The following is a 25,461-nucleotide window of genomic DNA, read 5'->3' on the forward strand; positions in this document are numbered from 1 at the left end:
TAATGGTGTCACACTCTCGTCTTGGGTCCATGCACCGCCCCCTTCTCTTCCTCCACATGGGCCAAGTGGTGCCGGCTCCCAGAAACCCCTGTCTCACAACTTTGGCTGGAAGGAAGTAGGAGTCACTGTGGCTAAGTTGGTGGGGTGAGGAAAGAGGCCGGCGAGTGACTGTTGTTACAAGAAAAATACCTCCAATTCCCTTATGGGGTATCCAGAGCCTGTATAGAGTCCCTCAGGAGATCTCTTATCAGTCGGAGAGAAAGCAGAGGTCAACCATAGTATATTGAAAGCAACGCGACTAGTAAGCCTGATCTTTATTCAAGGAAATAAACTGTTGCAACAGGTCCCTTCTCACCACACACAGGAGGGAGAATCCTGAATTGCTATATTTTCTGCTACGATTTGCGGGTGTGGAGAGGTGAACGCAATCTTCACAGAAAATGTTGTAAGTGCCTCAAGGTAGGGACCTTGGAATACACATTCAATGGTGCTATAACAACAACAACCAAATCGTGGTTTCATAGCTTTCTAAGGGCAGCTCTTCGTTCCGCCTTAGATACGAAGCTGACTTCTAAAGAGCCTCAGAAGTCCTGTTTGCCCTGTGTGAGTCTAGAGTGTTATGGTCAGATACCTAATGTCTTTCTCTACGGTTACTGCAATAAGAGAAGGTTTGAAACCAGGCCTAATACGTCATCGGAATTGAGGTAACAGAACTGCATCACTTTGCGACCAGGCTATCAGCGCCTTATATCCCCAGTTCCCACAGGCCGGGCGCCTTCCCAAAACATGGTAACGGGCGCAAAGACTCGTGTTCACCCTGTACATAACTTCCCGCCCGCTCTCGTTCTTGACATAGAGGCTTCGAGCAAAGGAACCAAGACGGCGGGTGCACGCCTAGAGCGTCGCCGGAAGTTCCCGTTGTGGGCTTCTTCTGTTCCACGGAAGCGGATGTTACCTCTCCTTTGCTTCCCATCCTGGTTTATAAGAGGCAGGGAATGGGATTTGAGGTAGCGCGCGAAGTCCTCCTGCCGCACCGGTTGGCTTCGTTGTAAGTCTTCGTCCGAGGCTCTGTCATGGGGGACGACATGGATGTAATTCCCGAGAGGGAGATGAAGGTGAGTGGGAAGGGGGGGCCAACATTTCCTCCAGTTGCACCTGTTATGTTAATATTGTATTTTACCCTGTTGTGTTTTTGCCGGCAGTACTTACGTTAAAATAAGTGGCTTACCTTACAGGGATGTTGTGAAAGTTCACAATGCTTAGAAAGCGTAGGTAATCTTAGTCTGTTTCAGTTTTTTAATTTTTGAAATTGTGTGTCTGTGTCAGGAAATTCAGAGCACGTTATATAAACTAGCCATGCATTTAAGCGCTATCCAGGAATGGATAACATTTTTTAAATATATATTTTTATTTATTTTCAGTAATAATAGCTAGGTGCTGAATAATAAAAGAAAATGTCTTCAGCATTACAGATACTAATGGAGAATTTATGTGGTCGTCCAAACAGGTGTCTTGTAGGACTGCAACTGCTATCATCTCTGGCCTTGCATACTGGGGGCTGGTGGGAGCAATACCTGCAGGGCCAACCGGGGCTCCCTGCCATTGCTGCAGGTGACCAGAAATGGCATGTAGGTGGACCAGCCGAAGTGCCTCTCCTGCATGCCCAGCTTAGAAACCAAAACAGCTTTTAGAGGATGGAAAGTTCCCTTCTTAGATGGCTTTGAAAGCAGACCAGGCTAATGCATCAGGGACAGTGCCTGGTACCCATGGTGTCTGTTCTATCTCTACTGCCGGGAGTCATTATGCCTCATAATACCAGTTGCTGGAAACCACAGGAGAGAATAGTTGCTCTTGTGCTCAAGTGCTGCTTACCAATTAACTCTTGGAGTATCTGGTTGGCCACTGTGAGAACAGGATGCTGGGCTTGAAGGACCACTGGCCTGATCCAGCTTGTCTTATATCCTTCACTTCCACTGGAAATACTGCACTCTGTTTGTTCTCTGCCCAGGCCCCAAGAGACTGGTAAAATAATTGGCAGGCTAGTAAGTTCTGTGGGTCTGTTTACAAGACAGCTATAAGGGTTTCATTATTGCAGCCTTGTAAATAAGGCCATAGAAATTTGTTCAGGTGTTGATTTCGTTTCCACCCACCCCAGTATATTTCTTCTGTGCTATAGGTTGCTCTGAGTGCTCTACCAAGAGAAGATTGGAGCAATGGCTAAGACAGCCTTGTAAAAGAGCTTCCAAAAGTTACTAGCCTGTTGTTTAGTTGGCATGGTAAGAGGCTAGTGGCCTCCATTTATGTTCTAACTGCAGCAGTGGGGAAAGCCCTTCATCTTTAGCTATTATCTGATGCTGTTTTGACAGAACACAGCCTATAGTGAGGAAATTTAAACCACAGGATAAAGCTTTAAAATTGAAACAGTCAATATAAAACAGAGAAATCTAGAACCGTTTTGAACAGTTTATCATCACAAACTAAAGGGCTAGGTATTTTCTAAGTTTTGCTAAATCAGGTGCATGAGGAAAAACATGGAACCATTCAGTAGACTGTGTTATCTTTTCAGACATGGTGCTAAACTCTGAATTGACAGTGGGACTCAAACCCCTTCTCTCTTCTTTTACTGTGATGTAATAAGGAGAGAGGATGCTTCCTCCGTTAAACTAATCAGAGTTTCCTGTTGTGTTCGAACTTTGGGGGGGGGGGGACTGTTAATTTAAGCTATGGTTAATTCAAACAAGCCAGGTTCAAATCATGATCCCTAGCTGGCTTGAACTAACCACAGTTTCCCAAACTTTAGATGTAACAAAGAGCTTCCGTTAGATTCATAGTGGAAGTAGATGCTTCCAATCTCTTTTTAGTAGCTGGGTCACTGAGGAGTGGGGAGCAAACAAGTCTTAGAAGCATTTGTGTAATTAAATAATCAAGGTTTTGGTTGAGTTCTATGTCGTATTTGAATAAACTGATGCATTTAGATTTAGCCTGCACAGATTTTTTAATCTATGAATGTGCCACAGGATTTTAAGTTCAGAGCACTGAAGAAAGTACGGATCTTTGATGCTCCCGATGAACTCCCCAAAGAGCGTTCCAGTCTTCTTGCTGTATCCAACAAATATGGATTACTATTTGCTGGCTGTGCAGCTGGATTGCAGATCTTCCAGACAAAAAATCTTCTAATGCAGATTCCAATGGGGGATTCTCCTAATAAAATAGGTAAGTTTTTTATCTTTCCCCACCCTCATCCCCAGTCTTCCTTAATTTTTATCTATAGAGCTGTATTTTTTAGCATTAAGCATAAACTCACTTGTTCTGCTTTGAATACCCATCATAAGCTTTGGGGTGGCAAGTATCCTTTACAAATTATAGGGCTGGGATTTTTTTACCTATTTGGGCTCATGTAGCATAGTGGGTAAGGGACTGAGCTAAACATCTGGAAGTCTGCATTCAACTGTTGCCTCATTCATTAACTTGATTGCCGTAAGTAAGTCTCCATTTTCTTTATTTTCTCCGCCCCCCCCTTTTCTTTTTTTCTTTTTGGATTTTTACAATTTTATATTCAACCAAACAACACAATATAACATTTGTCATATATAAGAAAAAGAACCCCCCCCCCGGTGACTTCCCTCAGCTTCCCCTTCTGGTTCTTTAAATATTTACTACTTCTGCTTAATTATTATCTTATTTTTATAATCTTATACTTTAATGCTATTATTTTCTTATCAGTTTTATACCAAATTTTCCTTCATGCTTACATCTTAGTCAATTTCATTCCATGTTGTCCTTACTTAACCTTTGATCATCTTTTCTTACTTTTAAGTGTTTAATCAAACCCTGCTAATGAGTCCGTATCTTTACAGTATTTCTGTAAATACAACATAAAAGGTTCCCAGTCTTTTTTAAATTCTTCATTATCATTGCCTCTGATTCTTTCCATTAGTTTCGCCATTTCTGCGTATTCCATAAGGTTGACTTGCCATTCTTCTTTCGATGGTATCTTGTTGTCCTTCCATTTTTGGGCTAGTAGAATCTGAGCCGCCGTTGTAGCATACATAAACAACTTCTTTCACTCTTTTGGTAGTTTCTGTCCTATTACAGTGGTACCTTGGGTTAAGTACTTAATTCGTTCTGGAGGTCCGTTCTTAACCTGAAACTGTTCTTAACCTGAAGCACCACTTTATCTAATGGGGCCTCCTGCTGCTGCTGTGCTGCTGGAGCACGATTTCTGTTCTCATCCTGAAGCAAAGTTCTTAACCCGAGGTACTATTTCTGGGTTAGCGGAGTCTGTAACTTGAAGCATATGTAACCTGAAGCATATGTAACCTGAGGTACCACTGTATACCCAACGGAAAAGCTTCTGGTTTTTTAACAAAGGTTATTTTAAACATCATCTTCATTTCATTATATATCATTTCCCAATAACTTTTAATTACTTTACAGTTCCACCACATGTGGTAAAGCGTACCTTCTTTCTCTTTACACTTCCAGCACTTACTAGCACTTGTTCTATACATTTTTGCCAGTTTAACAGGAGTTAAAAACCATTGGTACATCATTTTCATATAATTCTCTTTCAAAGTTGTGGTGAATTTTAAATCAACTTTTCATAATTTTTCCGGTTTCCCATTCTAATATTAAATTATACATCTTCAATAATTTGGTATTATCCTCTATAAATTCTCTTTGAAATCTAGATAAAGTATAACTAAATCCTTTCTTTTTATCTTCTTTGAAGACCTCATTTACTTGAAAATATTTTAACCAGTCATTAACATGTTCTCTGATCTCTTCAAATTCTTTTATTTTTAATTTCCCTTCTGTTTCTATTAATAGATCTCTATACGTAAGCCATTTTTCTCTCCTATTTATTTTTTTAATCAATGTTTCTTCCATTGGAGACAACCACCATGGAGTCTTCTGTTCTAATAAATCTTTGTACCTTTCCCAGACTTTTAAAAGTGATCTCCTAATTATATGATTATGGAATGCTTTATGAACATTCCCTTTCTCGTACCACAAGTATGCATGCCATCCAAATCTGTTGTCATGACCTTCAAGATCTAACAAATCTGTATTTTCCAGTTTGATCCAGTCCCGGATCCAACCAATACAGACAGCTTCGTAATATAATTTAAGATCTGGAAGGGAAAAACCTCCTCTATATTTACTGTCTGTGAGTAATTTATGTTTTATTCTTGGTTTTTCCCTTTCCAGATGAATTTTGCAATATCCCTTTGTCATTTCTTGAAGCATGCTGCATTACTTACAACCGGTACTGACTGGTATAAATAACATTTTTGGCAATATGTTCATCTTGATCACCTCAATTCTTCCTATCAGTGATAAATTCATTCTTCCCCATACTTCCAGATTCCTTTTTATTTCATTCCATTTTTTTTCATAATGATCTTTAATGATAATATTTTTGGTTGTCAACCAAATTCCTAAATATTTAACTTTTTTATGAACCTCTATTTCTATATTATGCTGTAATTCTTACCCCCCCCCCCCTTTTCTGGTACATTTTTCACTATCAGCTTTGTCTTATTTTTATTCAACTTAAAACCTTCCACCGGCCCAAAGTTCTGTATTTTTTTCTAGGACTTTTGGCATAGAGTTGTTAGGGTCCTCCACTGTTATTACAAGATCATCTGCATATGCTTTTAATTTATATGTCTCCCCCCCCCCCCCCCATGATTCCTCTGGTGTGTTTTTTTACCTATTTGGGCTCATGTAGCATTGTGGGTAAGGGACAGCTAAACATTTGGAAGTCTGCATTCAACTGTTGTCTCATTCATTATCTTGGTTGCCCTAAGTAAGCCTGCATTTTCTAACCTGCCAAACTGGTGCAGGGGAAATAACATTGGCCAACCATCTACCGTCGTTGTAATGCTTACTGAGACAATGTGTGTGAATCACAGTGAATACCTGTTGCTGGGAATCACAAAAGGGGAGAGTGTGTAGTTCCTAGCTTAGTGTTGTCTTAGAATGCTGGGATCAGGGGTTTATTATGTATCTCTGTATTTATTTCCCTTTACTTATGTCTTAACCTTCCCAACAGGAGCATCGCTGGGCAATGCAGTTTACAAATACAGCATAACAATAGCATAACAATAAATAACATTAACAACACATAAAGTAGTGGCATTGGCAAGAAGGCATATTACATTCCAAAGGCTTGAGTAAACCATAAAGGTTTTCACATTGTGACACTTTCCATTTGCAAGGGAGTTCTATATTCTATGAGGGTGCCATTCAGAATGTCTTGCATTAATAGTGCCTGTCCAGTAGGGCTGGGCGATATATCAAAGCAGTGCCCCAAACTGGTTTGAAGTCCAGATCATGATAACAGTTTCAGAATTTTTCACCTGGCAATATATCACGAATCCTTGCTCACTCCTTGGCTGCCACCATCACTGCACATTTCACTCTTGAGTGACACTTGCAAGCCCGTCTGATGTTCACCCACAGTGAGAGGCCCAATTCCTCCCTCTGCAGCCCAGCTGCCAGCCTTGGCAGAGGGAACTTGAGAAGGTGCTTGTCTGCCTGTCTGCACCTTCACCCAAGCAAGTTGGCTGCCTCATCCCTCCCTCCAGATTAGAACACTAGGGCTGTGTAATGTATCATCCAAAACCAGTTTGAAGTCCATATCCAGGAGTCAACACGTGGCTGCTTATTTCTTCACACCTTCTTCACACCTTTCTTCTTATTTCAGACATTGTGTTATATCGGTACATTGCGATGTTGAAAACCAGACATCGCCCAGCTCTGCTGCCCAACAGGTTGAAATAACCAGCAGGGCATCCCCAGCTGATCTTAATAGACAAATAGGGCAGTATTGGATTAGTTCAGGCCTCCAACTACCTTTTAAATAATTTATTGGTGTTTTTTTTCCTCCCTGGTGCTCCTCTTCATTTTTTTTAAGTTGAGAATGTCCAGAGTCTTTTCGTTCCCACGAAGTTCTGCGTGCATCACTTGGCACTCAGCTGTGATAACCTCACACTCTCTGTCTGCATGGCTTCCAGTGAAGTTGGGTCCTTCATTGGCTTTTTCGATGTTCGCACCTTTGTGAATCAGGTAAGTTGCATGGTTTAAAAGCAAACTTGGAAACCACCCCCCCAACCCTCACTCCAGGGTGTGTTTTGCTATGAGTTTTGAAACTGGAGAGCTTCAGCAAGCCCTAATGAAGCATAACCACACTTTAGGATTCAGATGTAATGCTAAACCATGGTTAATTAAAAATTGGGAGGAAAACTACCGCAGTGTAGTATTCATGTGCGATAGTAAACTGGTGTTAATCAAAAAGGGAGCAGAAGATTCCAGTCTCTTCCTTGTGGCTGTGCTGGCAGGGGGGATGAAGTGTGTGAGGCTGAGGTTTGCTGTGACTCGTATCCTCTCTATCTGACCCTCAAAACTCTCCCCAGGCCACACTCCTCACCAGCCTTGCTCTGCATTCTCCTTGAGTGCTTTTGCCTGGCTGGAAGTTGTCCATGAACTGTGATAATGACTCTTGCTTGCATGGCTGAAGATACAGGGGGCAGCACAGGTAAAAGGCTCTGACTTTTGCATGGCTGGAATGTAACCCACTGTATATATCCATTACTCTGTGCGCTTTTGCATCAAGCCATGCCCACTACTGATACGTGCCCCCTGGAAGGTTGTCCAGAATGGAATGTGGCCCTCTGTATAAAAAGGTCCTCCAGTCCTGCAGTAATCTGCAGCTCATCATTACTTCTGAACTCTACCACTGATAGGAGCTTTAGGTTAGTGAAAACATCGCTTTCCTTCAGGTCTTGGAAAGTATGGTGGGCCAGTGATTTGACTCTACTGAAAGCGGGTGTCTTTGCTCATATGGATGCTGTCTAACAAACATACATTTCTTTCTAATAGGCTAAGCAGCAAAAACGCCCCTTTGCCTATCAGAAGATGGCTGGGGCGATGGTCAATGACTTGAAATGGAACCCAATGAATGCCTCCATGCTGGCCGTCTGTCTGTCTGATGGAAGCGTCTCTGTCCTGCAGGTGGCAGATTCCGTGAAGATCTATGCAACTCTTCCCGCTTCAGTGGCTGTTACATCAGGTTGGTAACATGACTTTTAGACTGATGCAGAAATCCCTGTTATAAATAAGCTGAATTTGAGTTCCAATTTACACATATTTTAGGTGTACAGCTCAAAGTAAGCCTGAATGCTCCATATGGACAATTGCAAACAAGGGTATCTCATAAGGAACCTTTGGCCCTCCCAATGTTGCTGAACTCCAACTACCACCCACCCCTGGCCATTGGCTGTGCTTGCTAGGCTGATGGGAGCTGCTGTTCAGCAGCATCTAGAGGGCCAACATTTCCCCTCTCCTGCTCTAGGGTATGCTCTCCTGAGACCATCGTTGGCTCCACCTTCGTGTTGAATGGACATTCTGTTGCATTCCAAATTTGAGATTGTTGTGTTTGAATAACACTTGTGAGGACAATTTAAGCCATTTGCCAAATTGCACTGGCTGGTTTTGTTGTTGCTATTTCCTTTGCAACTGCTTAATGATGCCTGCTTGCTTTTCTCCCACCCATCCCTTTAGTGTGTTGGAGTCCTAAAGGAAAGCAGCTGGCTGTAGGCAAGCAGAACGGCACAGTGGTCCAGTATCTCCCTGTAAGTCTGTTTTGTTCTATTTGGCCTATAATGATCTGCCTCCTCCTGCTTCTCCCTCTTGGTTCTTTCCTGTTTTGTTCTCCCAATTCACAGTTCAGAAGATGGAGTCTTAAGCATAAGGGAAGCAGAAGTACATGCCTGGGAAGGGCTGTATTCTAGAGCTTGAGCATCCATTTTGCATGCAGTAGGCCCCAGGTTCAGTCACCGGCACCGCCAAGTAGAATGAGAATTTTGCTTTTGTATAGTAAGCTAGTTTTTTCATGCCTGCACACTCCTCTCTATTCACCACCCAGGCAATCAAGAAGTTTAGGAGCGCAAGGCTGCATATGCACCATGCATTTAAAACACATGGTTTCTTCCCCCCTTCCCCAAGGAATCATGGGAACTGTGGCTCTGTTGGGGTAAACAATGGTTCTAAGGATTCTTAGCGATAAGCCATGTGCTGTGAATGCATGGCTGTGCACCTGTCATATTCAAGCCAGGCAAAAACACAAAGGGGGAAAGAGGGCTAGTAAGGGGTGTGGCTTGGGGTGAACCCTGAGGACAAAAAAGAGGCTTGGAGGACTGCATTTGGTCCCTGGGCCTAAGATTAATTAATTTTCTTTCATTTTATTTGTTTACCCCTCTTCTACAAAAAAAAACCATGCTCAAAGCAGCTTACAACAAAGAAACAGGAATGCATTTCGAACAAACACTACAAAAACCTTCATAATAACAGCACTACAAAAATATATCATACCAAAACCCCACATTTCAGTACTATAAATATAACAAGCACCATGCAGCATGCAATAGCAAAAACAACAAGGAAGCTTCATAGTTTCACCTTAGTCCTAGAAACACCACTCCTATGATGTTGCTTACAGTCCCTCTCCTGTAGCAGCAGCTTATAAGGCTTCCAGGGGCAAAGGATGGGGTTTCTGGAAACACCTCTCCCATGATGATGTTCATCTCTGATATAGGTGAATTGGGACCATGCCCATAATTAAGCGGGAGGTTAAGAGTGCCCACATTTGACTGCCAACAATCTCTCCTTAGAGGGATCTTCGGCTACAAAATGCCGGTGCCTGAAATCTTGGAGCATTGCTCCCATTGAGAGCAGATTAGGGATAGGGAACTCATAGCCCTCCAGCTGTTGTTTTATTCCATGGGTAGGCAAACGAAGGCCCGGGGGCCGTATCTGGCCCAATCGCCTTCTAAATCCAGCCCGCGGATGGTCCGGGAATCAGCGTGTTTTTACATGAGAAGAATGTGTCCTTTTATTTAAAATGCATCTCTGGGTTATTTGTGGGGCCTGCCTGGTGTAGAATGTGTGCTTTTATTTAAAATGCATCTCTGGGTTATTTGTGGGGCATAGGAATTTGTTCATTTCCAGCCCCCCACAAGGTCTGAGGGACAGTGGACTGGCCCCTTGCTAAAAAGTTTTGCTGACCCCTGTTGTATTCCATCTTCTATCAGCTCCATCTAGCATGGCCAATGGTCAGGGGATACTGGGAGTTATAATCCAAGAACATCTGGAGGGCTTCAGGTTCATCATCCACAGAGCAGACAGTACTGAGTGAAATGTACCATGTCATCAGATCACTGAATCATGGCAGCTTTAGATGAAACGCTTTGGACATTTTTTTGAAAGTGCTTGTATAAATTCAGAGTGTTTTTGTTTTATTATTGCATGTGTGATGTGAAGTGTTGCATTGTAGATAGAATACTTAAAAAAAAACACCCCCCCATATCATTAAACTTAGGGTATTCTAATCATGCTTGTTCTTTTACTTTTTCAGAACCTGCAGGAGAAGAAAACAATTCCCTGTCCTCCATTCTATGATTCAGATAATCCTGTCAAAGGTACTGTGTTTCCTAAAATTTGGTGTTTTGACCGGTTGGTATTACAATAGTACAGATGGATCATGTAATCACAGTGTTTCACTTATGTATGTGCCTAGAATTTGCCCACCCATGAAATCCAGGCATATTGTGGAATGTGAGCTGCTTGCTTTTGACTAGTTGAATCTCCCGTGTTTAAAAATAAATCTGGCAAGTGTTTTGCTCAAAATACTAAGTAGTATTTTATACCAATCCCATTTACAGTATGGATTAATATTTAATCTCCTGTAATTTAGTTGTCAGGGTTGTTAATGCAGCACAGTTACATAATTATAGTGCAAAGATTTGATAATGCCTTGCTTTCTTTTGGGAAAAAAAATGCAGTCCTTGGGCATATTATCACATCTGTTACGTTAAATTTTTAATTTGTATATTTGTAATTGAAACTTGAAGTTCTTTATACGTCTTGTTCCCTAAGATTAATACAGCAACAAAACTGTTGTACTCACAGCAGCCCCTTTGAAATTGATGGAGATGACTACATTAGGCAGATTAACCTCAGTGTGTCTACTCTGAGTAGAACTTTGCTGGATGCAGCCCTCCGTAGGGAAGGTTTCTAGTGTCCTAGATCCTTCTGTCTTCACACACTACACGGTGTTAATGAACACATAAAGGAACTAACCAGCTGCATTATACCAAGTCAGACTGTTAATCCACAAAGTTTAGTATTGCTTACTCTAACTGGCAGCAAAGTTTAGTATTGCTTACTCTAACTTTCTGGGATTTCAGGCTGGGGTGCCTCCCAGCCATACCTGGAAATGCTGGGGATTCAACCTGGGACTTTCTGCATGCAAAGCAGGTGCTGTACCACCAAGATATCCCTCTTCCCATATAGCTCATTGGATGGACATATACTTTTGACTCCAGAAATCCCATGTTCATCTCCAGGTGGGGCTGGGAGAGACTGAAACCCTGGAGTGCTGCTGCCAGTTATTGTAGGCAGCACTCAGTTAGCTGGATCTATGATCTGACATGATATTGGGAAGCTTCCTAGCATGAGGGGAAAGCAGCATAACTCAGTGGAAGGGCATCTGCTTTGCATGCAGAAGGTCCCAAGCTCAGTCCCCCGGTATCTCCAGGTGGGGCTGTGAATGTCTCCTGCCTGAAATCTGGAAAGTCACTGCCAAACAATATTGAGCTATATGGACCAGTGATCTGACTTGACATAAGGCAGCTTCCAGTGGGGTGTACCCAACTGACTTCTACACAGGTCCATTTATTTCAATGGGCCTACTCTGAGTAGGACCAAGCTTGCATACAACTCTATGTTCCTGTGTAAGTAATAATAACAACAATAATAATAATGAGTGGCTCTTGAGAAAAACAAAAGCAAAAAAAACCCGACAACCCAAGTTTACTCACATTTCTGTTTTCCAGTCTTGGATGTGTTGTGGGTCAGCACTTATGTCTTCACTATCGTATATGCGGCTGCGGATGGGATCTTGGAAGCTGCACCGGAAGTGGTGATGGCTGTGCTTCCTGTACGTGAAGAGAGGAAGCGCTGGGGAAGCAACTTCTTTTTCTCTTGTCTTTGATTTCTAAGTCTGTGCTGCCTACTGTCATTCTCACAATTTTGCCAGGTCTTTGTCCCTGGTGTGTCTTCCTGCATTTTAGGCTCTTGCTTCAGAACGATAAAAAAAAGTAGTGACCCGAGATGTAGAATCCCACTTCATAGAAACCATTTAGTCAAACTTTGCGTGGAAATTGAAGCATTCACCAACCACAGCAGCCTCTGCACCTCTGCTGCGAGTGTCAGTTTTGCTTGCCAAGTCCCCATACAAACATGTGTTAGATGCCTACCTCTTAGATGCACAGGTTTAACTTGGGTGTTTGGAACTTTCTTTCTGCCTGAGGGCCACATTCCATCCCAAGCAGCCTTCCAGGGACCACATGCCAGTGGTGAGCAGCAGGGTTGCAGGCAAAAGCGAGCAGAGCAATGGATGTACATTTTGCCTCCAGATAGTAGGCTAGTTTCTATGGACTCTCATAATACTCCTTGCTGTCTTCCTTTCAGACAATCAAGAGGCATGATCAGAATTCTAGGAATGCATCCCAGCTAGGCAAAACAGTTTAGGAGTTCTTATCTTTTTGTGGTTATTGAAACATTTCATCATACTTTTGGCCAGAGGTGTGGGACTCTTGACCTTCCACACACTGTAGGGACTCCAGCTTCCATCAGCCCCAGCCAGCATGGCCTGTGTTCAGGAATGATGGCAGTTTGTGTTATATAATAATGCATTCTTTATATCCTGCTTTTCCCCCTACACTGTAACTCAAGGCGGATTTCAGAAATTAAAGCAAAACAGATAAAATACAGAAAGCTAAAAACATACAGAAGATAATAGTTTAAAAAGAATTAAACTGTAATAGAATTAAAACTATATAAACGCAAATTATGAAAATACTGATAGCAAAAAATAGCAAAGCCCTATTCAAATCACTTTCCTTAAAAACAGTCAGTTTCCAAAAGCGCATGGGAACAAGGCAGCCTTCACGTGCCATGGGAGAGCAGCAAGATGGGAGTCAGTCTAGCTTCTCTAGGAAGGAAGCCATAAAATCTGGCAGCTGGCTATCATGAAGGCCCCCTCCTTGTAATTATGAAACAGTTGCAACCATAAAATAGTTATGTATGTTATAAATGATGCAAATATTTTAAAACAGTCCATCGCCTACAGGGTCATTTGTGAGCTGCCCCTCCCCTAAGGCACTTTTCCTCATATGTTGCATCTCCCACACAGTTTCCTGTTCTGTCTCCCCATTCAGAAAAAAGAAGAAAAGCGGCCTGAGCTGTTTGTGAATTTTATGGAGCCCTGTTATGGCAGCTGTTCTGAGAGGCAACATCACTACTTCCTTAACTACGTTGAAGAATGGTGAGTAATGGCGATCATACAACATTGAATAGTTCCCTTTTAATATTAATTAGGTGAGCAAAGGGCTGGGTGTATTTAAAGATTGCTATTTGAAACTAACAGGGAAAGGTGTTTATGCTGCTTGAAGTGGGTTATGGATTTGTGGTTGTTGTTTCCTTCCTCAAGGGATCTGGTCCTTGCAGCATCTGCTGCTTCCACAGAGGTCAGCATCCTCGCAAGGCAAGGAGACAAGGTAATCCCACTTCCTATTTCCCCAGCAAGTGCCTCTTATAAGAAGACCAGAGGTCCCAGTGAGAGTTCCAGAGGGGTAGTTATTATTAGTCAGCTGCAGCAAGAAATAGCAAAGTCTCATGTCACCTTGAAACCCATGCACTTACTGGGACAGAATATTTCATTGATTATCGTTTATTATTATTATTTATTTATTGCACTTATACCCCACCTTTTTTCCTCCAAGGAGCTCAAGGTGGTGTACATGGTTCTCCCCCCTCATTTAATCCTCACAACAACCCTGTGAGGTAGTTTAGACTGAGAGGCAGGGACTGGCCCAGTGAACTTGATCGATTTGAACCCTGGGCTCCCAGGTCCAAGTCTGACCTGCTAACAGTTACATTACTCAGGCTCTTGCTTTTGTGGACCGTGGACTCGCCCCCGCCAATGGTGGTGGACCATACCCTTTTGACTTTAAGGCATCTCTTGAAGCCCTTCTTATGCCAACAGGCCCATGCAACTGCTTAAACATTTTTTATTCCAGTCGTTTAAATGTTTATTTCATAATGTTTCACTTGTACTTGTACATATTGCTGTATACTGCCTTGATACTTTATATGAGTTGGTTGTACATAAAAATCTTTATAAATGAACCAAGGAAAATAGTAATTTTCCTCTCCACTGCACGTGCCACAGTGATTTTTTAAAGTGGAAAAAAGCCCTTATTACTACAAGTTGACCTCCCTGGCAGGAATGATTCCAGAGGTTGCCAAAGCACAGAGCTAATTGGGAGTGGCCATAGCTCAGTAGCAGAGCATCTCTTTAGCAAGCATAAAGCCCCAGGTTCCGTTCCCAGCGTCCCCAGGTAGCGTTGGGAGATGCTCCCTGCTTGAAACCATAGGGAGTTGCTGTTAGTCAGTGTAGACAATACTGTGCTAGATAGACCAAGATCCTGATTCCTAGTACTAATTAAACTAACCCTTCTTACAGAACAACTGGGAGCTGTGGGTTCTGGAAGACTCCAGCCGAGCAGAACTTCCAGTCACAGATAAGAGCGATGACACTTTGCCCGTAGGAGTGGCCATTGATTACACCAGCAACATGCCCATAACCATTAGTAAGTATATGAATGTTGCTCTTGGGTTAAGGATAAAGCAAACAGCAGCACTCTCTATACCAGGTGTGGGGAACCTTTTGACCTCCAGATGTTGCTGAACCATCAGCCCTAGCAAGCATGGCCAGGGATGCTGAGAGTTGTAGTTCAGCAACATCTGGAGGGCTAAAGCTTCTTCACGCCTGCTGTAGAGGGAGCTTTAATGCTGGTTATTAGTCTTGAGAAGATGCTATTAATATACCTGGAAGTGCCCACCTTCTAACTGTGATTCTCGAGGCTATTCAGAGTGGGCAGACCTGTGACCCCGGGGCGAATTGTGACCCTCCAGGCCTCCATCTGGCCCATGGGACTCTCCCCAGCTGACATTGTTTTTTGCCTGGCTTCTGGTCCATGGGGTTACGAAGAGTTGGAAACGACTAAACAACAACAACAGAAATGCATGGAATAGAGTTGTAATACATGTTGCATTATTCAAGAGAAGTCATCTTGGGCACCTAGTTCCCTTTGTAAAGTTTTAAACTCTTGCCATTCTAATGTAACTTCCTGGTCCGTTCCCAGACCAGGGCTGCTTACTAAGTGGAGGTACTGCTGAACATGTCTGCTCATGGTGTGTGTGTGTGTGTGTGTGTGTGTGTGTGTGTTTGTCGCATTTTTGCAGGTGAAGATAAAACCACGGACCCAGCACCGGTCCTGCTGCTGCTGTCAACTGATGGAGTCCTCTGCCCCTTTTACATGGTCAATCAAAACCCTGGTGTGAGGTCTCTGATGGTGGTGCCAGAGCCTCTCTCTCCAGAAGGAGACAGAGGAGCAAAATCAGCCGGTAGGTGCTTGTTTGCTTTTTTGGGGAGTTTTGGTCCAGCAACACCTGGGGATCCAAGGTTGTAGAACACTGATCCTAAAGCACTTTGAATGCAAATGGAGCAGCCTGGTGCCCTTTAGGTGTTACTGAACTCCCAGCAGTCAGTGGCCAAGAGTAATGAGAGTCAGAATTCAACGTATGGGTGGCACCTTGCCAGATAAGGCTGGTGTAGAGTGATAAGGAGGGTGTGGCAAGCAACATGCACAACTTGAGATCAAAAAGTTGTACCTGTGCCCCTTACCCTCCCTTTTCAATCTTTCAATTTTGCTCATCAGCATTTCCACCTTAATAGATCTTAATAGATCACAGTGTTCCATAGGAGAGTAGGAAACAGACCTTATGCCAGGTTTATCTGCACTGACTGGCAGCATCTCTGGCAGCATCTCTCCAGGTTTCAGGCAAGGGCCTCTCTCCGTCCCACCTAGAGAAGCTGGGTGTTTAATCTGGGTCTTTCTGCATGCAATGCAGAGGCTACCAAACTGTCCCACTTTGCGTATATGATTAGATGGACCTACGCTTTGGATGCAAGGAGTCCTGTGTTCAGTCCTTGGCATCTCCAGATGGGGCTGGGAGAGACCCTGGTCTGGAAACCTGGGGAGCTGCTGCCTGACAGTGTAGACAGCGCTCAATTAGCTGGACCAACAATCTGACATGAAATAAGGAATATTCCTAATAGGTGCGGGGGGAGCAGTATAGTTCAGTGGTAGAGAAACCTGCTTTGCATGCAGAAGGTCTCAGGTATCTCTGGGTAGGGCTGGGAATGTCTCCTGCCTGAACCTTGGAGAGCTACTGGAGATGTCAGGGATTGAACCTGGGACTTTCTGCATGCAATGCAGGTTCTTTCTCATTGAGCTGCCAATATATGGTCAGTATATTGGTAGTAAATATTGAACTCAAAGGGCGAAGAGAACTATTTGTGTATTATCTGTTTTGGCCAGAGATGAAGGTTCACTTCAAAGCCCTGCTCACTTTTCATCTGTGTAATTGCATTTCCTGTTCAATACGGAACACCTTAGTTTTGGCAAAGGCTTTCCTTTCCAGCTCCACTTGGCATGCTTGTCGGCAGGATGTTTGATTCAGACTGACATGATCCTTGCCAAAAATTGATGGGGGATTGTAGAAGGCCTTGTGCTCTTAATTCCCAGCTCAATTAAAATCCAGCCGACCTGGTAAATTGTAGTATTGATTTAAGGGCCAGCCCTTTGGGCAGGGATCTTGGAGGTCCGATCTGTGAGTCTGAAAAGATCTATTGTGCATTTTTATTAAATTACTTTGCATGTCTACCCTGCCATATCCTTAAACGGCAGAGCTAATATCAGTATTCTAAGCATGTATCTGAGGGACGCGGGTGGCGCTGTGGGTTAAACCACAGAGCCTAGGAGTTGCCGATCAGAAGGTCGGGGGTTCGAATCCCCATGACGGGGTGAGCTCCCGTTACTTGGTCCCTGCTCCTGCCAACCTAGCAGTTCAAAAGCACGTCAAAGTGCAAGTAGATAAATAGGTACCACTCCAGCGGGAAGGTAAACGGCGTTTCCGTGAGCTGCTCTGGTTTGCCAGAAGCGGCTTAGTCGTGCTGGCCACATGACCCGTAAGCTGTACGCAGGCTCCCTCGGCCAATAAAGCGAGATGAGCACCGCAACCCCAGAGTCGGTCTCGACTGGATCTAATGGCAGGGGTCCCTTTACCTTTTTAAGCATGTATCTGCGCATGTACACAAATCTTGTCTGGTCTTGATAGAGAATTAAAATGTGTGCTGACTCTGGTCCTCCCCTGTGGGGATAAATGGGGGAAGGAGAATCTCGTATGATGGCCTGCTGAGCTGTGGAGATAAGTCCAAGGGCCTCTGAGATACATCTCAATTGTATAGGAAAGTCTCTCCACAATACCAAGCTGTGCGGCAGTTGAGGGTCTTCTCCCTTTTGCAGTGAATCGGCCTCAGTGTGTTATCAGGATCACCCCACATCTTTCTTCCAAGCTCAGAGACCATAGACAGCAGCTGCCAGTCCAAGCAAGCAAGATTAAGTCAAATGGGCAATAATGTGCTAGTGTGAAGCAGCTAGCCTTTTAACTGCAGCATACACCCAGTCACGGTTAAAAGCTTTCCACCAGCCTGCATAACTGTAACTCCAAGATGTCGATTATAGCATCCTTGCCTGGTTTTATAGCCCGGCTGAGTTAGACTCACAGCCCATTTCCTTATTCCTCATCTCCTGTTGCACCTCCTGGCTAGCTCACCCTGTTCTGGAATTGTTCTGCTCTGGGTTAGTGCTCTCAATTGTCTTGGCACACAACACCATTCTAGTGTGGCCCTTGAGTGTTGTCTGGCTTCTTCCTAATGGGTCATTCCACATTAATTCAACGCGGTCATGCCACCCACCATCTCGGAGTTTGATGAAACTTGGTGTACACCCTTCCCTTATGGTTGAAAGAAAGTAACCCCCTTAATTTTTTTCCCCTCTTAAGATCCTCGGCCTTGTGTACATTTTTTTTCCCTCCATAACCAATGATCAGATCTCTTTGAAATTTTACACAGAGCTCAATAAGAGGATGAGGATTTCAGGAAAAAATACACCAGCACCCAAAAGTTTTTATAAATGCCTTAAAAAAATGTATAAATGTACTGTAGTTTTTTTGGTGAAAAAACTAGGTTTAGAAAACCTAAATTTTCAGCGTGTGGGCATGATGGAATCAAAAGTTTTTGATGGTGAAAATTATTGCAAAGACATGCTCTTTCTCAACAGAGAATAAGATTTAATGGTTTTTTTATGTCTTGTAACAAAATTTTACGTTTTTGGGACATCATGGGGGGAAAATGGCTACCGGGTACAACTTTCCTACAATGCATAGCTATAATAGAAAAAATAAATGAAACAAAGTTGTTCCTCTTAAAATCTAAAATAATATTGGATATTACAGGTTGGTGTTTTTTTTCAAAAGTGCAGACTACTTTTTCAGTTTTGGGGTATTTCAAACTATGAAAATTGGCCATATCGTGAAATCAATCTAAAAAAAATTTGGTCAGAAACTTTAAATGCTGGCATGTAAGGAAATAAGACCTAGCAAGAAAAAGATTAAAAGAATTTAAAATTATGCATTATTTTCAATTTCGCAACCATAAGGGATGGGTGTTCACTAAGTTTCATCAAAATCCGAGAGGGTGGGTAGTGAAACCCTTGTTTTTTTATTTGATGTGGAATGGTCCTAATGTCACGTAGTAACTTTTAACAAAACCTCTCATCTCTCTTCCAGGCAGCACTCCCCCGTCATCCGCTTCCGCTTCTGCTCCTCCAAAAGTTGAAGCTTCCTTGGCCGTTGTCCCAGCCACATCTGCAGTTTCCAGCAAAGGGGCAGCCCCTTTGTCTTTCGCTTCCTTCACTCTGAAATCCACCAGATCTGCCGCTGATGCCCCGCCGCAGTATCCTGGCGTATCGGAGACCCCCAAGCCCCCCCTTGGTTCCAACCTGAGCGGAGCAGTCGGCTTCCCCTTCTCTCCAACCACCAGCATCTCCAAAGCGCCTCCAACTCCATCTCTGCTGTCCAGCCCCATTACAGCTTCTCCTCCCTCCTCTTTTGGTTCCGTGAGTTATAAAGCGGGCATGGACAGCTCAGCCGGGGCCCCTCCCTTCGCGAGTCCTGTTGGGCTAAAGCAAGGTTTTGCCTCGCCGCCTTCCTCCGTCAAAACTAACCTCACTGAAAAGTAAGTCTCCCTTTGAGTCTTTTTAGCCAGTGTAATCGTGGTGGTGTTGAAGCAGTTTCTGAATGTATTAAACACATTGTTTTAAAGTTGGTGGGGCTCTTCGTGTGTTGCTGGATTCAGGGTTCCCATTGTCCGATGGAACATGCTGATTGCGGCTGATGCGAGTTGGAGTCCAGTACCCGGAAGGGCACCACAGGTTCTGCACCAGGGGCCCCATCCGCGTTGTACATCTAAAGCAGTACCGTTTTAAGCAGGTCCTCCGTCCAAGGAATCTTAGGAACTGCTTGTTCAGGGGGATGAGAGCTGTTAGGAGACCCAGAGTTCCTGGGAAGGAGGATTGACTCTTAAGCCACTCTGGAAATTATATCTCTGTGAGAGGGAATAGGGGTCTCCTAAGCTATCGCTGTGGTCTAAATCACAGAGCCTAGGGCTTGCCGATCAGAAGGTTGGCGGTTTGAATCCCTGCGACGGGGTGAGCTCCCATTGCTCAGTCCCTGCTCCTGCTAACCTAGCAGTTCAAAAGCACAAAGTGCATGTAGATAAATAGGTACTGCTCCAGCGGGAAGGTAAACGGTGTTTCTATGCGCTGCTCTGGTTTGCCAGAAGTGGCTTAGTTATGCTGGCCACTTGACCCAGAAGCTGTACGCTGGCTCCCTCAGCCAATAAAGTGAGATGAGCGCCGCAACCCCAGAGTCGTCCGCGACTGGATCTAATGGTCAGGGGTCCCATTACCTTTATCTTTAACTTATCTCAGCAGGCTTAACAAGCAACAGCTCCCTGGATTCTTTTGGAGAAGCCCTGACTATTGGTACTGCTTTAAATATATAGTGCAGCTATTTTTCAATACATTTGTGGGACAGAGGATTTCCACTGCTCTTGCAGAGTGCTGATGGCACAGGGTGTGACCAAGGGCACCCTTCATGCAGCTGCGGGTAACAGTCACCTGCAAAAGGCCTGTACCATGAAGCGTCCTAGTCCCAAGAGCATGAATTCTTCTATTCTTCCTCCCTCCCCAGGTTCGCTGCTGCAGAATCTTCTACACCAGCTGCCAACAGTGGCCAAAGCTCCAGTATGTTCTCCTTTTCACCTGCTGCAAAGCCTGTACCTGCTGGGACTCAGGTTCAGTCCACTGTGCTGGGCCCTCCTCCTGCAGTGCCGATCAAGGCTTCCACCCCAGTCTCTTCAGCAGGTACATCCCCTCTCCCTTTCCCCCTTTTTCTGCTGATGAAACCTCATATGTAGTTGTGACTGCATTACATGTGGATTAGTATGAGAAACAGGGATTGAGGACTATAAACTTTGTACAAAAATGTAAGTCTGGCATTTCAACATCCCACAGTGGTTAGTTCTTTTTGCTGAAGATGTCTATTGCTGCCACACAGATTTTATTTTATTTTATTTTTAACTGCCTGGCTGTGATCCCTCCTTTCTGGGATGGTCACATGTGTGCTTAGAGCTCTCTTTGCCACGGTGGTCTGCTCTTTCTTGCTAATTTCTGCCCGCTGTTGCATCAGGCAGTGGAGATTGGCGCTTATGGAATCTCTTGCTTCTTGGGGGGACGGACGGACGACTTTCTTTATTCAGTTTAATTTAAAGTGTTTATTTACTGCAGAGCTTTCCAAACTTTTCATTTTGGTGACACGCTTTTTAGACATGTATCATTTTACAACACAGTAATTCATTTTTTTACTAGCAAACTGGAGGTTAAACTAACCCTATTCCAGCACTGGGAGAAGCGTGGGGAGCATTTGCATGACACACCTACACACTGCAGCTGACACACCAATGCGCCATAACACACAGTTTGGAGAGCTCTGATCTACTGCTTAATATTTCAAAAATCTCCTAAGCAGCGTTTAGTCTAAAAACAAACAAACAACATGGCATTAAAACTAAAACACAATCTTAAAAACAGCTATATGGAAACTACATAAAAACATATAAACTTAATTTTCCTGAAAGCAGATAGCCACACTTACCAAATCCTGTAATTTTTGAAATTCATTAGTCTGTGAGTCATTTTGTTTCTTTTTGGACTCTTAGTGGTGCGTCCTTCTCAGAGTGCTCCTCCAGCTTCCGTGCTCCAGAAAACGGCCAAGATTTCCTCAGCTGTTTCAAAAGTGAGCCCTTCCCAGGTACGGTAATTAGAAGCTGACCTGTCTATCCTTGACAGGAACCATATTGTTCCATCTCAAAAACAAGGATCAAATCCGACAGAGTTTACTGCATGAACAAAGCTGCTTCTATCTCACACAGCTTCTCTCTGAAAGATTGAAGGAGTCTCTGAGCAGATTTGGGAAAGGGAGACATTCAGTTACATGGGTGAACCCCAAGAGTGTGCTCCTATGCATATTAGGTGGTTATTTAGGAAAGAAGACATTTTATCTGTGACTCCTGGTGGATATGTGTCTCGGGGTGCCTAAACACTGTTGAGGGTGGGGTGGGGGTTGCTTAGGAGATTTTAGGGGAGCAGGTTTTAATTTTGGGGAGGCTTAATTTTTCTTGTCCTTGGTATTAATTTTTTGTACCATTATTGTCAGACCCACCCGTATAGACAAGCAAATTACAAATTTTATTTACTTGTGTTTCGCTTTCAACACACATGCTCCCGCCTTCCTCCTTCTCTTCCTTTTACATATTCAGAAGTTTTCTTGTTTTATCTCTCATAGCAGAACATTTTAGTTCTAAAATTCCCCATCAAACAATAATAAAACATTTGTGCCTTGCAGGGTCGGCAGCAACCACCCACTGCTGGGGTAGAGAAACAGACTCACCAGTGGAATGATTCAGATCCTGTCATCATAGGAATCAGGGAGGAGGTGAGGCTTTCTGGAGCTATGATGTACTGTTCCTCCCCAGGTCACCTTTCTTTGAACCTGGACTCCATATGAAGTTGGACTTCAACTCTCATCAATGGTCAGAGGATGATGGGAGTTGTAGTCCAACAACATCTGGTGGGCAACATGTTTGCTGTCCGTACTGTTCTTCCCCAACCTGAGCTCTCAGCGGTTGGGTGTGTCGTCATTTAACATGCATGAACTACTAAACTTGTTCCTGTAGATTGCACATTTCCAGAAGGAGATGGAAGAGCTGAAAGGCAGGACAGCCAAAGCTGCCATCGAAGTGGGCACCGAGGAAGAGGAGGAGATGTTGAGGATGGAGTCAAACGACCTTCACACTTTCCTTTTGGAGATCAAAGAGACAACAGAGGTAAGAGGATTTGGGGGAGGATGTAGCCTCCAGTTGAGAACCAAGTTTTCCTTCATGCTCAATTATCTCAGTGTTGAGAGTGGGTTACTTGTTAGGTCCTGGTTTTTACAAATTGAAGAACTTCTCATTCTGTTGACTGCATGGGACGATTATGGCGGTATTACTATTACTGAGACTGTGACATTTTCTGTGCAATCTTAACCATGTCTGCTTTGTTTGGTAGCCCTGGTAATTCAAGGTGGGCGTTGTATTCTTCATTGTGTGGTGTATATATTTTATTTTCAGCTTTGCCTGAAACAGCTGCCAAATCAGTATCATAAAGCACAGTGGTTTGAAATGGCCTTCTGATTGCTGCCCCACTCAAGACCCACTTATTAAATACAGTAGTTAGTTCACTCCATTGTTTCATAATTGAGTGTATGTTTTCATTTGCTGAAAACAATATGCTGTGCCTTAATAGGCCACTTTGCCCTTGGCTGCACACCTCTTGTATTTTCCTTATTTATCATACTTATCCTATTCCCATAGATTGCACTCTTAAGGAGGAAGTTTGAAAGGGGGTTTGGTGCTCCTGAAGGAGACGTACTCTCTCCATTGTGTTGCCTCCGGTAAATAGGTTTGCTGGGTTTTGGGGAACCGTCCCACAAACCTTTTTTGAGCTAGAGACAAAAGTAAGATGACAGAAATGTGCATACAGCATAGTTCCATCTTCTGGTTAAAGAAGCTTAGCACCATGTCTGAACTGATAACCATAATTTGTGACTGGCTTGGAAACCATGGTCTGAAGGCTGTTTGGGTTTTAGTCTTTTGGCAAATCATATATATTTATTGAATGATTTTTAGCCACTTTTTGTTCAAACTTCTCAGAATGACTTTAGAGCAAAAATCTACAGCAAGCCACTTAAAAATTCCAGTGGGAATAAAAGGTCTGGTTTTGAGCTAAGACTGAAAATAAAATAAAGACAGCATCAAGCAAACAGTTTGCCACAGTTGAAGCCTCTAGACCAGGGGAGGGCAGGCTTCCAAGATCTGCTGTTGCTTTTGCTGGAATCCTGATATTCAAACAGAACAGTTGCAAAAGGCACACACTTAAGGACAAATCCCTGGGCTTAGTTTTCTTTAATGTTGAGTACCAGAACTGAACGGCACCATCAGTCCTTCTTACCCAAATCCACCCTGGTTACCATCTACCCAAGGCTTTGTTCATTTCAGTAACATATAATGGGACAGGTTGCTAATGTTATTGTTGCCACTGTTTTTGTTCTATTTATCTTGGGGTGGTTTTTTTTAAGTGCTCTGTTTTGTCTAATTAGTTTAGTTATGGTTATGGGGTGGCATACAGATGCCAAAAATTTAAAAAAGAAATGAACAGGGAACTGGGATGCAGACAGGCTTGTAGAAGCCTTGTGATTTGTTAGGTCCCACCACCCCTGCCCCTGAGATGTAGAATCCTGCTTCTGGCAACAGTTTGTGCTGCTGAACTGTGTTGTTGCCCCAGTATAGCTTTCTTCCAGACCTGATGAATTAACATGTCTGTGGAAAAGCCACATATGTGTTTTGTGACAAAGAGTTCCACCTACTTCCTGGTGGGTCTTCCTTTCCCTTTGTTCCTTTCTTGTAGTCCCTTCATGCAGACTTTAGCCTCCTGAAGACAAGCCTGCTGGAGGGGTTTGCAGGGCTGGAAGAAGCAAGACAGAAGGACAAGCGTGCTCACAACTCTGCGTATCTTCACCTGCTCTATAAGAGGCCTTTGGACCCCAAAAGTGAAGCTCAACTTCAGGTAGGATCCTTGATAGGGCAAGGGGGTCAGAGCTTTGGGAGCCAGGGGGAAATTATAAATGTCTGCTAGGGAGGCAGAGGAAGTTCCAAACCCCATGGTCCCCAGCAGGTAATGGTACCTGTTCCAGTTAGAGATGTCACATAGGCTGCTCCAATCTCTAGCAAGCATTCCCTGCTGCTAGTTGCTCCCTTCTCAGAAGTTAAGCGTGTTTGCTTGGAAATGTTTTGGTAAGAGCTTTGGACAGTGTATATGAATCTCTTACCTCTTCCACTCCTCTTTTTACTTCCCCAAGAGCCCTGTCAAGTAGATTAGACTGAGATATGGTGAGTGGCCCAAGGCAACCTTGTGAGTTTCATGTCTTTGGATATTAGAACCTGGGTTTCCCTAGTCTTATAAAGGTAAAGGGACCCCTGACCGTTGGGTCCAGTCGCGGACAACTCTGGGGTTGCGGCCCTCATCTCGCTTTATTGGCCGAGGGAGCAGGCGTACAGCTTCTGGGTCATGTGGCCAGCATGACTCAGCCACTTCTGGCGAACCAGAGCAGCACACGGAAACGCCATTTACCTTCCCACCGGAGCGGTACCTATTTATATACTTGCACTTCGTGCTTTCGAACTGTTAGGTTGGCAGTAGCAGGGACCGAACAACGGGAGCTCACCCCATCACAGGGATTTGAGCTGCCGACCGTCTGATCGGCAGGTCCTAGGTTCTGTGGTTTAACCCACAGCGCCACCCGTGTCCCTTTCTTAGTCTTAGTCAGTCTCTTTATCCAATACCCCGGGGCAGCTATGTTTTGGTCCTTACAGCTGTTGGTGAACCACAACTCCTAGCACCCCTGACTATTGGCCAGGCTGGCTGGGACTCATGGAGTTGGAGTCCAACCACATCTGGAGAACCACAGGTTCTCCAGTACACTGTTGTACTGCTTCTCTGTGAATACATGTGCAATTCCCCCGATTGGATGGAAACTATTTGTAGACTGGATTGGGTTTTGTGACTACCTGTTGACAGTCCCTATTATTTTTGCTAAAGTGGCCATGGCCCAGATGTAGAACATTTCCTTTGCATGCAGAAGGTCCCAACTTCAATCCCTGTCATCTCCAGGTAGAGTTGGGAGAGAACCCTGTCTGAAACTCTGACGAAGTGTTCCAGTCAGTGTAGCCAATACTGAGCTAGTTGGACCAGTAGTTTGACTCAG

At 43.9% G+C, this 25,461-nt stretch overlaps 1 protein-coding gene across 8 annotated transcripts in view; it reads left to right on the top strand.

Moving 5' to 3' along the window:
* The first annotated feature begins 957 nt into the window (after nucleotides 1-957).
* NUP214 (nucleoporin 214) overlaps nucleotides 958-25,461 on the top strand; it is an 83,927-nt gene continuing 59,423 nt past the window's right edge. For all 8 annotated transcript variants that reach the window (XR_013981351.1, XM_080989528.1, XM_080989525.1 and 5 more), the window contains exons 1-17: nucleotides 958-1,115; nucleotides 3,018-3,213; nucleotides 6,923-7,074; nucleotides 7,888-8,077; nucleotides 8,569-8,639; nucleotides 10,421-10,484; nucleotides 11,901-12,004; nucleotides 13,287-13,393; nucleotides 13,559-13,625; nucleotides 14,594-14,720; nucleotides 15,376-15,537; nucleotides 18,826-19,273; nucleotides 20,290-20,462; nucleotides 21,317-21,408; nucleotides 22,003-22,092; nucleotides 22,334-22,483; nucleotides 24,105-24,263. Coding sequence is in view for 7 of the 8 variants with exons in the window: in XM_080989528.1 (XP_080845654.1) it covers nucleotides 1,074-1,115; nucleotides 3,018-3,213; nucleotides 6,923-7,074; nucleotides 7,888-8,077; nucleotides 8,569-8,639; nucleotides 10,421-10,484; nucleotides 11,901-12,004; nucleotides 13,287-13,393; nucleotides 13,559-13,625; nucleotides 14,594-14,720; nucleotides 15,376-15,537; nucleotides 18,826-19,273; nucleotides 20,290-20,462; nucleotides 21,317-21,408; nucleotides 22,003-22,092; nucleotides 22,334-22,483; nucleotides 24,105-24,263 (2,394 nt within the window). In the remaining variant the exon portion in view is untranslated. The remainder of the gene's footprint in view (nucleotides 1,116-3,017; nucleotides 3,214-6,922; nucleotides 7,075-7,887; nucleotides 8,078-8,568; nucleotides 8,640-10,420; nucleotides 10,485-11,900; nucleotides 12,005-13,286; nucleotides 13,394-13,558; nucleotides 13,626-14,593; nucleotides 14,721-15,375; nucleotides 15,538-18,825; nucleotides 19,274-20,289; nucleotides 20,463-21,316; nucleotides 21,409-22,002; nucleotides 22,093-22,333; nucleotides 22,484-24,104; nucleotides 24,264-25,461) is intronic.

Source organism: Podarcis pityusensis (genome assembly GCF_964106645.2).
Source record: "Podarcis pityusensis genome assembly, chromosome: Z".
Lineage (NCBI taxonomy): Eukaryota > Metazoa > Chordata > Lepidosauria > Squamata > Lacertidae > Podarcis > Podarcis pityusensis.